Source organism: Labrus bergylta, chromosome 13, assembly GCF_963930695.1.
Source record: "Labrus bergylta chromosome 13, fLabBer1.1, whole genome shotgun sequence".
Taxonomy (NCBI): domain Eukaryota; kingdom Metazoa; phylum Chordata; class Actinopteri; order Labriformes; family Labridae; genus Labrus; species Labrus bergylta.
Window position 1 is genome coordinate 9,328,413 of NC_089207.1, and position 14,540 is coordinate 9,342,952.

General features: G+C 41.8%; 2 protein-coding genes across 24 annotated transcripts in view; one reads left to right on the top strand and one right to left on the bottom strand.

Moving 5' to 3' along the window:
- neb (nebulin) overlaps positions 1 to 10,007 on the top strand; it is a 69,517-nt gene extending 59,510 nt beyond the window's left edge. For 10 of the 23 annotated variants that reach the window (XM_065962557.1, XM_065962544.1, XM_065962548.1 and 7 more), the window contains 17 exons: positions 4 to 117; positions 256 to 360; positions 481 to 585; positions 991 to 1,095; positions 1,501 to 1,593; positions 2,886 to 2,978; positions 3,401 to 3,493; positions 4,178 to 4,270; positions 4,706 to 4,798; positions 5,150 to 5,242; positions 5,974 to 6,066; positions 6,532 to 6,639; positions 6,847 to 7,033; positions 7,465 to 7,557; positions 7,959 to 8,099; positions 8,528 to 8,631; positions 9,165 to 10,007. In XM_065962557.1, the coding sequence (XP_065818629.1) occupies positions 4 to 117; positions 256 to 360; positions 481 to 585; positions 991 to 1,095; positions 1,501 to 1,593; positions 2,886 to 2,978; positions 3,401 to 3,493; positions 4,178 to 4,270; positions 4,706 to 4,798; positions 5,150 to 5,242; positions 5,974 to 6,066; positions 6,532 to 6,639; positions 6,847 to 7,033; positions 7,465 to 7,557; positions 7,959 to 8,099; positions 8,528 to 8,631; positions 9,165 to 9,338 (1,887 nt within the window). In that variant the 3' untranslated portion in view covers positions 9,339 to 10,007. The remainder of the gene's footprint in view (positions 1 to 3; positions 118 to 255; positions 361 to 480; positions 586 to 990; positions 1,096 to 1,500; positions 1,594 to 2,885; positions 2,979 to 3,400; positions 3,494 to 4,177; positions 4,271 to 4,705; positions 4,799 to 5,149; positions 5,243 to 5,973; positions 6,067 to 6,531; positions 6,640 to 6,846; positions 7,034 to 7,464; positions 7,558 to 7,958; positions 8,100 to 8,527; positions 8,632 to 9,164) is intronic. The other 13 variants (XM_065962546.1, XM_065962545.1, XM_065962552.1 and 10 more) reach the window with 13 other exon arrangements.
- A 947-nt stretch (positions 10,008 to 10,954) lies between these two features.
- Positions 10,955 to 14,540, bottom strand: part of LOC109995434 (TBC1 domain family member 8) — a 25,127-nt gene continuing 21,541 nt past the window's right edge. The window contains 5 exon segments of the mRNA XM_065962566.1: positions 10,955 to 12,487; positions 13,029 to 13,138; positions 13,237 to 13,323; positions 13,420 to 13,485; positions 13,975 to 14,245. Coding sequence (XP_065818638.1) covers positions 12,104 to 12,487; positions 13,029 to 13,138; positions 13,237 to 13,323; positions 13,420 to 13,485; positions 13,975 to 14,245 — 918 coding nt within the window. The 3' untranslated portion in view covers positions 10,955 to 12,103.

The following is a 14,540-nucleotide window of genomic DNA, read 5'->3' on the forward strand; positions in this document are numbered from 1 at the left end:
CAGAGAGAGTACAAGAAGGCAATGGAGCTGGAGATTAAGGGCAAGGGAATGTTGGCTTTGGCTACGGACACCCCAGACTTCATGAGGGCCAGGAACGCTACTGACATCCTCAGTCAGGTCTGAATCTTGTGATTTTTACAGTGTGTGTAACAGTGTGTGTGATCAGCCCACAGTGTGTGGGCTGATCGGATGAGACACAGTTGTAGTTATTCTCTGGTCAGAATGTGTGCTCACTGACAGTTTTGTGCTCCTTAGGCTAAGTACAAGCATACCGCTGAGATGGACAGGGCCAGCTACACCTCTGTCATCGACACCCCTGACATCATCCATGCTCAGCAGATGAGGAACATTGTCAGCCAGGTAAAATACTCAAACATTTCTGATCCTGAGAGGCTGCTTTAACTAGTAGAGTATCCCTTTTGATTGCCTCTCTTAGGTCAAAATTTTATTCAAATCCCTGCTGTGTTTTTTGTTGAACAGAAAAAGTACAGAGAGGAGGCTGAGAAGACCATGTCTCACTATGTACCAGTTCTGGACACCCCAGAGATGCAGAGAGTCCGTGAGAACCAGAAGAACTTCAGCACTGTAAGTAATAAATATAAATGATGAAGTATGGAAATAAATTGATTTGTGGCATGTCTGAGACTGTAGAAGCTTTTGAAGATGTCAGAGCTACATCTTGATGTTAAGAGTTCTTCCGGTGTCTGTTTTCTCTGTGCTCTTCTGTAAAGTATTACCTTCAATACTTTGTTCTTTTATACAGCTAGTTACTGTAAATGCCTGGTGTTCTCTAATCAAGAAGAAACTGTTGTCATTTAAGTGTTTGGTGTCAGTCTTTGTCCTCGTAAGTTATTTGTGAGTAAAGAAGTGAAAGCTCTCAAGCTAATCCTAGAGGAGCGTTAAGGGACCTGTTTTATTTTCATCTTCATCTTTTACATCTCGTTACATTGTGAAACATTTTAACTGCACTTTGTGTTTTTCTCTCTGTAGCATCAATACCAGATTGACCATAAAAACATAAAGGGCAAAGTGTCTTCAGTACAGAACACTCCTGAAATGCTTCGTGTTAAAGAGAATACAAAGAATTTCAGCTTGGTATCTACTCCATATTACGTTTTCTTAATGGTTTCTTATAACACTTTTTTTTTTTTTTTTTTTTTTTTGATCTTTTGATTTTTCTCATCTATAACAAACCCTGATATGCAGCCCATAGTTCTTTGGACCACACTGATTTTTTTATCCTCCATTTTTTAATCTTAAAATTGCAGCATTTTAATTCATGCAACTAACCATTGTTCTGTAGAGTAACACTGAGACTTGTTAGCGCAGAGCTTGTGTGTTGTTGAATATTTTGGTTTTACTATTGTTTGTCGTGTACAGAAAAAATGTTGTCCTGTCTTTTTGTTGTGTCCTTTCAAATACAGATGTTTAAGTGTAGTTTGGTACTGGTACAGTCAGGTTAACCACTGGTTGCTGCTTTCATTCCTCTTGCATGTCAAGATTGCGTACAAAGATGATTTGGGAGAAGGAACGGCTTTGCCAGAGACTCCAGAGATGGAGAGAGTTAAACGCAACCAGAGGAACATTAGCACGGTACTCCACAGAGTGACCACCCTGCCCTCCTTCACCTCCTCCTCTGACAGATTTCCCTCCATATTCCCTCCATGACTAGAGATCCATACTTTAACCAGATGACTCCTTAAATGTCACATAAAACAAATGGCCCTTTAAATGTCAATGTTTTTATTTTATGTTATGTTTGATAAGTAAATTAATCTACTAATTTCAGGATTGAACAGAGCCCACAAAGATCCCTTCTTTGTCCAATGTCATTTTCTGCTAAGTAAAAGTTATTTCCTTCATCATATTCTAAAGAATGTGGACTCCCGTGTTGGGTTGTCATATACAGTATATGGTTTAGTTGTGTAATATGCATAGATTTTGTTATAATAATAGATACAGCCACATTGATTTTTTTTTTTTATTTCTTTGAATTTGGAAAATTGACCAACTTTGTTGTTTGGAACCAAAAATAATCAATATTTGGTTAAGAAACTGGATAACCATGAGGTTATGTTTAATGATAAGTTAAGGTGGCGCCTATCAGACAGCTAGTGATGCCTAGTGACGCCTAGCAGACAGCTAGTGGCGCGTAGCAGACAGCCAGTGACACCTAGCAGACAGCTAGTGGTGCGTAGCAGACAGCCAGTGACACCTAGCAGACAGCTAGTGGCGCCTACATGTAGCAGACAGCTAGTGACACCTAGCAGACAGCTAGTGGCGCCTACATGTAGCAGACAGCTAGTGACACCTAGCAGACAGCTAGTGGCGCCTACATGTAGCAGACAGCTAGTGACACCTAGCAGACAGCTAGTGACACTGGCATCTATATGCATTGTTTGAGCATTCATGGAATTTAAACAGGCAGGTTTTATATCAATTTAAACCCTGTACCTCAAGTGGCCATTTGAGGAATTGCAGTTTTTAGCCTCAATATTTAAACCCAGAGGTTGTAACTTAGTCTGAAACGTGTCCACTTGAAAATAAATCATCCACACAGGTTACAATCTTCATCATTTTTTGAGACTTTGAGGGCTCAGTGGGATTCTCATATAATATTTATCACATCCAAACTCTGAAGTAATGAACTAAAGTATCATCTGTTTACATTTACAAGACACCCGACTGAAATATTTAATAATCTGAAAGGTTGATGATCTGTGTGATGATCGTTTGTTTTTTAGTTGTTCCTAAGTGTATGTTGTTGTTGCTGTTGTTGTTGTTGTTGTTGTTGTGAATGGATGCACCTGTCTGTGTCTACAGGAAGCACTGTGCTTGTTTGTCCCTGTCTCACTCTGTACCTGTGTGACTTGTGCAATGTGCAGAATCAGTACAAGGAGTCTGTGGGTCAAGGCACAGCCATACCAGACCCCCCCGAGGTGAAGCGGGTCCGAGAAACACAGAAGAATATCAGCTTGGTATAGGAAAAGAAAAATCTGCTTATTTTATCCCCTTAAAATCATCTCCAAAAACAACCCCTGACCTTCCTTCCTCTCAAGACATTAGTTCTGATTTTTACACCTCCATCTTAACGCTCATAAGTCGTTTATTTTTCACCAATTTTTGTGCGGTGACTCTTTTACATCTCTTCAAAAACATCTCCCAAAACACCCTCTGATAATCTCCGCTAATTTTAAAGTCCTTCATTGTGTTTCGTTCTTGTTTCCCCTCCTCCAGCCTAACATACCTTTGTGGATGTTTTTTAGTGTTCCACATAAACATAATCCCCTCCCCCCTCCCCACCTAAATTAATTTGCATTTTCTCTTATTTTGTATTTTCAAATGTTGGCATTATGTGTGTGTCACGACCGTATTTTACTTTTATTTGTCTCATTCAAAGAATCAATACAAAGCAGGAGTGGGACAAGGCACGTCCGTATCAGAGACCCCCGAGATGGAGAGAGTTAAACGCAACCAGCAGAATATTAGCACGGTACTCCACAGAGTGATCCTGTAACCTCCTTCATCTCCTCTCCAACTAGTCTACCCTCCATCGCCCCTCCTACTTTCTATAGTGGACGATAACCAGACCTCTGTGTACATGTCATCTCCTCAAATGTCCATTTTAAATCCAACTTTTAACAGATTATTTCCATACACATTTTCTCCCCTTTTTAAAAGATTGTATTGAGTCAATACTGGCCCCAAATATATTTCAGAGCTGTATAGATGCAGAAACTTCTGTGCCCAATTTCACTTCTGCAAGAAAAATAGAAAAAGCCTATTGGCCGAAGCATAAAGACCTGAGCTGAAGGTAGCAAGGCTACATAACTATTCCAAACTTTTACTTTACGTGGCATCTAGTTTAGAATAAAACAGATATTTGATATATCTACAGGGAATGTGAGGGCTCTTTAGAACTTTTCACTCCCATGATAGTTATATGCATCTAAAACCTGAATAATAGACTGAATCTAGTATCATCCAATCCTTACCATCTCCAACTGACGAAACTACCTCTGAAGTATTTGATAATCTGAATGATGATAGTGTGTTTCTGTCAGGTGCTCTGACTTGTTGTTGTTGTGAATGGATGCACCTGTCTGTGTCTACAGTAAACACTGTGTTTGTTTGTCCCTGTCTCACTCTGTACCTGTGTGACTTGTGCAATGTGCAGAAACAGTACAAGGAGTCTGTGGGTCAAGGCACAGCCATACCAGACCCCCCCGAGATGAAGCGGGTCCGAGAAACACAGAAGAATATCAGCTTGGTATAGGAAAAGAAAAAAAAAAAAATTATTATTTATCCCCTTACAATCATCTCCAAAAAAACCACCCCCTGACCTCCCTCCTTCACTCTAAAAACTTTACCTTTTGTCTTTCAAGGTTTTTCTTTCTCCTCCATCCTCACTGTCATAAGTTTTGGTTTATAATTTAATTATTTGAAAAACAAATCTCAACAAAATCAAAGTTTTTCTCCATGCCCCATCCCCCCTTAACTAGTCTTAATGTTTGCCTTATTTTTACATTTTGATTTATGTGTTTTCCTTTCCTTCTCAGTTTAAAATTAACCACATTTGTCCCCCTATTTAAATTAAAATTTACCATTTTGACATTTCCTCCTTTCCTAAAAATTAATCTCATCTTGAGTGGTGTTGTTTTTTTTTTTCTTTGATATTTGACTTTTGATACTGTCTTGTTCAAAGCTTCAATACAAAGCAGGAGTGGGACAAGGCACGTCCGTATCAGAGACGCCCGAGATGGAGCGAGTTAAACGCAATCAGCAGAATATTAGCACGGTACTCCACAGAGTGATCCTGTACACTCACCTCCATCCGCCCCCTTTTCCCTCACTCTCCATTCCACCCAAATAGACAGTCATAATAACTCTCCTGAGCCTTCACCACCTCCTGAGATGTCCCAATGATTTATGCTTATCACATCAAACCCACCATGCCGATATAACCCAAATGAGCCCTTCAGGGGTCAACTTAACCTGCTTCTTCATCTCTCAGGGAAACACCTGTTTCATATTTGCAGTGATTTTTGTTGCTGTGATGTGTCTCTGACTTTTTTGAAATTGTCTCTGATTTTCTTGCTCTTTCCTGTTCCCTCCTCTTGCACAAAACCCCAAATCGTCCATTGGGTAGATAAAATACAAGGACTCTCCAGCTCGAAGCACAGCTATACCGGACCTCCCCGAGGTGCAGCGGGTCAAACAGACCCAGAAGCACATCAGCTCGGTAGTGGAACCAAACTGAACCAAGTGTGCTCCTAACTGTTGAGAGTGGACAGTAGTGCCCATCATAAGCTTTTACAAATTGCTTCTTCCCCTTCCTCCTGCCATCATCATCTCACCCCCCCCTCCCTTCATCACCTCTCACTCATCTCATCCAAGGCACAGACTGCAGTCTCCTGAGCTCCATCATCACCGCTTCAACCCTAACGTCGCCTTTAATCTCATCCACGCTTTTCCCTCTTTTTTTTACTTTCTCTTCTGACTTTTTCAAATCATCTTTAATCTTCAACTATCAACCCCTCAAGCTGAATTAAACCCCTTCCTCTTTACTTTTTAACCTGCAGTCAAGCTTTGTTTTTTTTTCCAAATAAAGCAGCTGCAAAATTAATTACATCTTCCCAGCATATGACAATCTAAATCTTCTGCTGAAGTGTGACAATTGTGATTTCTTTTCTACATGTGTGTTTCTACATCTGAGATCCTGGTTTGTTTGACAGGAGGATGAGTCACTCTATAGGACCAATTTCTCAGACACTGCTCGAAATCGATCCCAGAAGCAACAAATGACACACGAGAGAGATTCTCTGAGATTATTTTAATCTTGGAAAATGTCCCTGAAAATGTCTGCGTTTGGGTTAACCTGAGTCTCTGAAACCAGTCCTATAGGTGTGTTGCTTTGAGTATTGTTCAATGAGTCTGACTGGCCCCTGTGGGTGCTGTGCTTCTGTCCTGTAGGTGTTGTATAAAGACAGTTCCGCCAAGGGAACTCCTGTGGTGTATACTCCTGAGATGGAGCGAGTCAAAAGGAACCAAGAAAATATTAGCTCGGTACCTTCAGAACGAGAGACTTCCTACCTGTACCCCTCGTTAACCCTCCCCTAACTGAGTTCTCCCCTAGATCTTGTTAATTGTATTAATTCTCCCCACTGCGCTCCCTTCTTGTAAATGTTTTAACACCACCAGCTGTGGTATCATCACTGCTAACCTCTCCTGTTGTTCAAATTACTCCACTTCACTCTCCTCTGAAGATTGGGATGTAATTTTGTTTGATTTAATACTTAATATTAATAGAAATAGAAATAGAAAACCCTTCCCTCTAATTCATCTGTCTGAAATCCCAATAATCCCAGCTCCTTCTGCCAGCAGCTGTGTGTGTCCTCTTACCATTGAGCCCCACCTTTTGTGCTGTGGATGCTAACGGCTGCTAAATGATGGCTTTAAAGTGTGGAACATTTCTGGATGCTCACTGTGTGCCTTCTGTTTCTCCTTCAACCCGGCCTCACTTTCCACCAGGTGCTGTACTCTGACAGTTTCCGTAAGCAGGTTCAGGGCAAGGCCTCCTTCGTCCTGGACACACCTGAGATGAGGCGTGTCAGGGAGACCCAGCGTATCATTTCTGGAGTAAGAGTTTCGATTGTTTCATTATGTTTTTGTGCCCAAAGTTTTATTATTACCCCAGGAAATGTGCATTGTCTTTCCTTGATCTAAGAAAGTACTCAGCGAGTACAGATGATTTCCTTTTAGAAGTCTCAGAGTTAAATATATATATCTCCAGCCCTTTTTTTAACTGCACGTGCACTCACTGTGATTGTTACCTGTGCTGTCCAGGTGAGATACCACGAGGACTTCGAGAAGAACAAGGGCAGCTTCACTCCCACCACCTCTGACCCGGTGACCGAACGCGTGAAGAAGAACACCCAGGACTTCAGCGACATCAACTACCGCGGCATCCAGAGACGCGTGGTGGAGATGGAGAGGAGACGTGCCATCGAGCATGACCAGGAGACCACCACTGGTACACTTACAAGCATGCACACAGTCATTACTCTCATGCATGTGGAGGTTGTTAATGTCTGGGCAAATGAAGGTATGGACATTAATGTCTCAAGACATTTAGACTATGATTATATTTCCCACGGAACTTGGGCCCTTTCTGAAAAGCCACAGTTCAGTATGGAGTGCAGACTTTTCAATAGACTGAACCCTTGTTGTCATTCAGGCATTTTTTGGGTCCACCTCAGTAGACTGAACATTTCAGCATGGATGCTAACTTCCAGGTTTTGTGCAGGACGGTTTGGATGTTTGTTAATGAACAACAGGGTACCTTTTTTGTCACTATCACAACCTACAGGACAGATTGAAAATCTTTAGTTTTAGATTAAATGTATATCTAATGCATCAAAGGGGTAAACTTGACTGATCCCTTTTCTGACTCTGTGTCCTCAGATCTGCGTGTGTGGCGCACAAACCCCGGCTCTGTGTTTGACTACGACCCTGCTGAAGACAACATCCAGTCCAGGAGTCTGCACATGATGTCAGGTGAGATATAAAAAAAAATGTCAATTGGCCTTGTAGAAAATTCTCACTTCTCACCGCCTATTGTCCATGTTTCACCTGGACCATAAATGGGACCATCACTTATAAAATGATGATCAGGCTGAAGAACATTTAGAGGTCATGACTGAGTCCTTTCACTCATTAGGAGAATGGTTGCTTAACTACTGAATCAACTGAGATGTACCCATTTTCTCATCTGCTTACATAGCGAAGTCGCCCCCTGCTGGCCATGAGAAAGAATGCAGATTTTTTTTTTTAAATTCCCTCTGGCTTCACTTCTCACAACAACAAGCTGCATTAACTCTCTGTTGCTGTCTTTGATGTTGTTTAATGATTTGTAGACGTGTGATGATGAACCATTTCAATTGTTCTTGTTTGGATAGTTCAAGCTCAGCGTCGCAGCAAGGAGCACTCCCGCTCCACCAGCGCCCTGAGCGGCCCGGGTGATGAAAAGTCTGAGGTGTCCCAGGACGCCGACCACCACATGTCCCTCTACAGCAACGGCTTCATGACCTCCTCTATAGGTAATGAACCACAATCCCCACGACAAATAAAAGCATGTTAAAAGTCTATATATGTGAGGTTAAACATATATGCCTAAACTTTATTTTGCTGTTTTATGTGTGTATGTTGGGCGGCTGTGACTCAGCTGCAGAGTCGGCCGTCTTACAACCGGAAGGTTAGGGGTTCAATTCCCTGTTCCTGCTGTCACATGTTGATGTGTCCTTTTGCAAGACACTTCACCCCAAGTTGCTCCAGCTGCTTTGTCAGTGTTAATGTGTTTAGATACTGATGTAACACTGATGGACAATTTCCCCAGCAGCCTCCGCCATCAGTGTGTGAATGTGTCGGTGTGACCTGCAGTGTAAAGGCGCTTTGAGTAGTCAGAAGACTAGAAAAGCGATATACAAGCTTAACTCCATTTACCATTTCTTTTTTTTTTTATCTGCAGGCTACCAGACTGCTAAGACTGTGGAGCTGCAGCAGAGGTCATCATCAGTGGCCACCCAGCAGACCACCGTCTCCTCCATCCCCTCCCACCCCTCTACCACTGGAGTAAGTTACACACACTCACAAATACACACCGCACAAGCCAGTTGGGGAAACTCAGATGGTAACATAACAGACACAATAACGAAACAAAAGTCAAACTTTTTCAAGTCACATTTTGGATGTTTTGTTAGAAAGTGAATGAAACGGACGACCTAAACAGTCAGCTATATGTTACATATAGGTGTCATAAAGTGATGATAAACTTCTTAATGCTTAAGACCTCAGTTGTAAGTGCCACTGCTTTAGTGAAAAATATATTTCATGCAGCAGGACTGTGAGTTTGAGACAAAAGCAGTCTGGAAAAATAGCAGTGTGATCATGATAACAGCGGCTCAATGTCACAAAGGAAGTTTAACTATAACATTTTCTTGGATTAAAACACACTTCTAAGTTAGATCTTTCTAGTTCTGTGTTTGCTGTTTTTGTTGGATTTGTTGACATAACCCTGAATCGAAATATCAGCAATCTTGTCATCTAAGCTTTCTTAAACATCCCGCTTATACATGTTACTGAGTCTGTTCGACCTCTCTGTGCAGAAAACTGTGCGTGCCATGTACGACTACGGAGCAGCCGACCAAGACGAGGTTTCCTTCAAAGATGGCGACGTCATCGTTAACGTGCAGGCCATCGACGAGGGCTGGATGTACGGTACCGTGCAGCGCACCGGCAAGACCGGCATGCTGCCAGCCAACTACGTTGAAGCAATATAAAGACAAAGCCCGCCCATCGTCCCTCCAGAGTGGGCGAGACAACATCCACGAGGCAAACTGATCGATCACAACTGTGGCTTAGTGCAATGTGTAGCTTGTAGCTTCCTGTTAGCTCTGTGTCTGTTTTTGAATTGTGTTGTTATTCCTGTTTTGGTCTCTTATCATTCATATGCTGCTGCTCCTGTTACCTGTGGATGTGACATACGCATCCTGACATGTCACATATACATACTTCTGATTATATGAGAGAAAGACTATGTGTATTGTTTGAACACACTACCTAGGAAAAGTAAGACTCGCTAACAAACGTCCTGGCCCATTATTGTGTACATTACAAAAATACTTGTGTTCAAATTCTCATCAAATAGCATAAGGCTCCCGTCGCTGCAGCTCATACTTACGCCTTCAAATGGATTCTACAGGGAGGGGAAAAAAAGGATGATAAAATAAGGAAACATATAAAGGAGTCTGTTACCATGTACCTCCTCCGTGATGAAACCACTCCTGAAGAGTTGTATCAGCTGAGCCTCAGTCTTCCCTCCACGATAATGAAGGCTCACCTCTAATAAACCGTGTGTGTGTTATGTGTCTTCGGATTATGTAGGTCGTGGAGTGAGTCACGTCCTCTACCTTTAATCAGTAGCTAATAAAGCACACCAAGCTCCTGCAGCTCTCTGCCTCCTGCTCTTCTTCTTCTCTTTGTCAACAATACTAACTCATGTTTGTGTCCTTTTGTACCCATTAGGGGTTGTTGTTCATACTGAAGAACATTTATGAAATAATCACATGGAGAGATTAACCCAATCAAAAAGAAAAAAACAAGACGTGTCAGAGAGTCAGAGAGTCAGAGACCGGTGACAACATGTTTAAAGAAATATTAATTTAAAAGAACTCTAATGTGTTCAAATAGAAATAGGGAATATTGTTACACTTTTTAAGATTTTGGTTGAAACTGTCTTTAGGTCCTGACGGAAATTAATAACTCATGTGCTCTGAAAATGGAATGAAGAAAATCCATCATCTGTAGCAGCCTGTAAAAACTTCTCTACCCCACTCAAAGCGCGTGCATGTAAGTGAGGGGGCGTGGCTTTTGAGGGAGCACAGAGGGGGGGGGGGGTGGGTGGGTGCAGACCAAGCACTGAGGGAATGCTACTTTCAAAATCACGTTAGTTTTTGAAAATATCATGATTTTTGGAGGCCATGTGACGCGACTACCCCAAGACACATCTGTGTTTTATTCGTATCAGCATCATGAGATCTCTTCCATGAGATCCCAGACTTTTTCTTGTTATCTATGGATTCATCAGCCCATGAGAAATGGGAGGAAATAGAAAAGCACTGCATTCATCTTTTTTTCAAATGACATGTTTAGTGGCGCTGGTGGTTCGTTTTGCGCGTTTGTAGAGAGGCTGTAGTCCTTGAAGCAGGAGGACCCGGTTCGAATCCGACGCCTGGCTCCTTTCCCTCATGTCAATCCCCACTCTCTCTCTCTTCACAGTTTCTGACTCTATCCACTGAAAAAGTATAAAACCTGCAGTATGTCCCAGAAGCTCTCGCTCATTCGTAAACAGAAATGTGCTCCAAAGACTCAAACATTAAATCAAAGAAAGCATCAGTGTGTTTAAGCAACACTTTTTTATTCAAACAGACCATTCCAGCTGTGGTTTCCTGTGTTTGCTACATTGTGCAGGTTTTTCAGAACAGTTACCAGTTATTTAAAAAAAGTTTAAAAAATATTTATTTTGAGGTGTGTGTTTGTGTGAAAAATGTAAAATGATACAGAAGGTATAAAATGAAAAACAAAACACTGAATGCATGCAATAGGTCTGTCCTTACTTCTGCACGGTTCTGCAATGGCTTCCTAATCAGACTGCCCTTCATAAAGAGACTAACGTGAAGTGTTACTTAATTTACTTTATCACTACTCCGTCATTCAAAAATGAAGTCATAACTTTAAAAAGAAGAAGCATGAAGCCAGGTTGGGAAAATCACCGGGTAGTTAAAGAAAGAATCTGGAACAAAATCAACTTATTTACAAGTTTCTGAACATTTACACTTTGTCAGAAAATTATAAAACTTGAATTATGAATTTATTTACATCATTAATTAGAGATCAAACTTTGGTTTTTGACTTAATACACAAGGGATATGTGTAAATACGTTTATATTAGACCTCATGGCCTATGACATAGTTTATCTTTATTAATAAAATAAGAGTGACTTATTCATGAACGTTAACGAGGAATGTCTCATTAAAGATGTTTCACAACCTGGCAACTTAAAAGTTAATCAAATGAAGGCTTTTAGCTGATTTATAAAGCGTTAATGATTTGTTTTATTGACCTTATGAACAGTCGTTAATGTTTCATAATGGATTCCTGATTTGAAGGTGCCGTGACTTAAACCACGGGCATCGTCATGGTGATGTCAAAAGGCGATATTTATCCTTTTTGTGCAGCATTTCTTCAGGCCTTTAGCACAAAGTCACACATGTTGATGCTCCTACTGATACCAGCGAGTCGACCGGTTCACAACCTGCTGCTGAGGCTTGGAGATCGTCTTTCTGTTTTCAGTTACAGGCGGTGGTTCAGGGGTTGCAGGAGTTTTTTTTTCCTGCATCAGTGTCACTATCTGTAAGTAAATGTCATGGATGATTCAGGCTGTTGAGCTTCTGAAATTGAAGCTGCTGCATCTTGTCACATTTTGTCAAATGATCCTGATATTGTTGTTGTCTTCATATGAAATCTGGCCGTGTCACTCTTCAGTCATCTGTTCCCTTGCTGCAGAGAGAGCAGACCGGCCCGCTGGTGATACTGCTTCTCTTTAGCTTCGGAGATTTTCACAGTCAGATCCACCGGCTTCTCGAAGAAGTTCACCAGCGCCTGCTCGGTCAGCAGAGACGCCAGGATCTGAGCGAAGCTGATCGTCCAGTCCTTTTCTGCCGTCTTTACGTTACCCGCATCCCCAGCGGACTCCTGTGCGGGTTCAGCTTCTGGGACCTCTGAAGATGAGCCGTGCGCACGATGCCCCGCCTCTCCGATCTGCAGCACCAAACTGGTTACCGTAGCGATGGCCTGGAAGAGGTCGTTCTCCTCGGGGGCCCCGTGGAACATGCTGTAGAGCGTTTTACAGAACTGGATGAACTCCCGCTGTGTGAGGAGAAAATGAAGCCAGATTATATCACAAGTACGCAGCAAATCTTTAACCTCTCAACAATTATAGAAATGGTAGCTAATCAAAGTTTTTTCTCAATTAACTTAACTATTCTAAATGCATCATTTCAGCTCTTGTATGTCCCTTCCATGGTTTGATTTTGAACAAACAAAATTCTTCTCGAAAAAAATGCGATCCAAGCGATAATATTTTGGTACACTGTGTATATCAGGTGCTTCATTTTAGTACAGATGCCATAAGAGGCAGTTGATTTAAATAAAATCAGGTCATCCTTTTACTCAAGAACAAGTTTTAAATAATTGTCATGCCAGGAAAATCCTTAAGATATACCTTGAAATATTTAATCTGTGTAACCAGGAGGGGAAAAATGAAAATAAGGTTGGCTGGATTTATTGTCGTTCTTTATCACTTTTATTTAATCGTTGAAAGAGTAAAGAAAATAAATGTGTTGGCTGATAAAAAGAAATATTAAAGAAGCAGTGAATTACACCATGCAGTACAACACGTTCCCAGTACCTGGTTCATGAGAGGCAGAGGCTTCTCCACATCTCTCTCCTTCTCTTTCACCAAATCCTGCAGCATCTGCTTCAGCTGCTTGTGATAGTCCTTCACTTCTTCTTCAACATCTGCAAACACACCAGCAGCACAAACAGTCAGACTTCAACAGTTCACCGTTTAATCTGATTCGTTGGAGTCTTCAGAATAAGAGTGAGTCATGACTGACCATCGGGCAGGTTCACATAGAGAGGTCTGTTTGTGGACACCAGGGGGCTCTTCATCAGAGAGGGGTCGTCCTCACTTTCTGTCAGAGCTGCAGGCGCACACACAGTCAAGTTGCTCACACCTATATTCAGCGTGAAACTTTTCTGACTTTCACCGTCAACATAATGTAAACGTGAGGACTAACCTGGTGGGATGTGCAGACGATACAATAACCGGATTTTCTCATTCAGCTCTTCACAGTACAAAGTGTCTGAAAGGAACAAACAGGTCAAATCAAAGCAAGGCTCTCTGCTGAGTCCACCTCAAACGATCACAACGCAGAAGGGCTGAAAAAACATTTCATCTATAATTATGGCTGCTAAATATATTTCAGCAGTAACCACTGAAGTGAAATGATTAAGTATTCATCTATCAATAACAGACTGTCGGTCTCAGACTTTTCAGAGTTTTGTTTTGTTTTTTAGCATTTTTACCAACATAGAATCTCAGCTCGAGGTTCTTTGGATTTTTAAAGCATTTGTTTTTTCAGACGACTTTAAGAATCCTAGAAAGGTAATTCAGTTGCAAAGCAGAGTGGAGCTGAAGTGCAGAATTAAGGTTTCTTTTTTTTTGACAAGATTAAAATGCTTTAAATTCTGGATCTGGGATTAATGCCACTTGTTAGTGGAGAAGTTATAAAACTTCTTAAAGAGAGATCATACTTACAGTGACCTTAAAATCATCCCTTTACTGTGCTTACCCAGCCAGCTGGAAAACTCCCTAAACGTGACCAGGTTGTCTTGGTTCTGGTCCAGCAGGGTGAAGGTGCGGTTGGCCAGCGTGTCGGCATGCTGGTTCTCAACCCCGGGCCACGGCGCCAGCAGCCCGTACAGACTCTTAAACTGCGGCCGGTCCAGCCGGTACTGACGCTCGATGAAGGAGCGACTTGAGTCAGTGTAACGCCATGCAGCCGCCTCCGCCGCTGCTGCAGAGCTGCTGTCCCCCAAGTACAGACTGATGAAGTGCTCCGTCTGCAGGAATGAAGCCCAGGAAGGGAGGTGGGAGAAATGATAGGAGGGAAATATGGTTAGACTTTTAAACATTTTAAAATGATATTAAAACGGCACAATGCACTGGTCACTTTGACAGGCCAGAATTTAGTGCTTTGGCACTCCTGGGATACGAGGTAATAAGAGTCGAGCTCAAGGAAAACGACCGGTAATGATCAGAAAACAGAGTGAATAAAATGTATGGATGCACGTCTGCTTCAGGCTTCTCCACACACAGCAGAAACATCTGAGGATAAAAGAAATTGGTACACTAAAA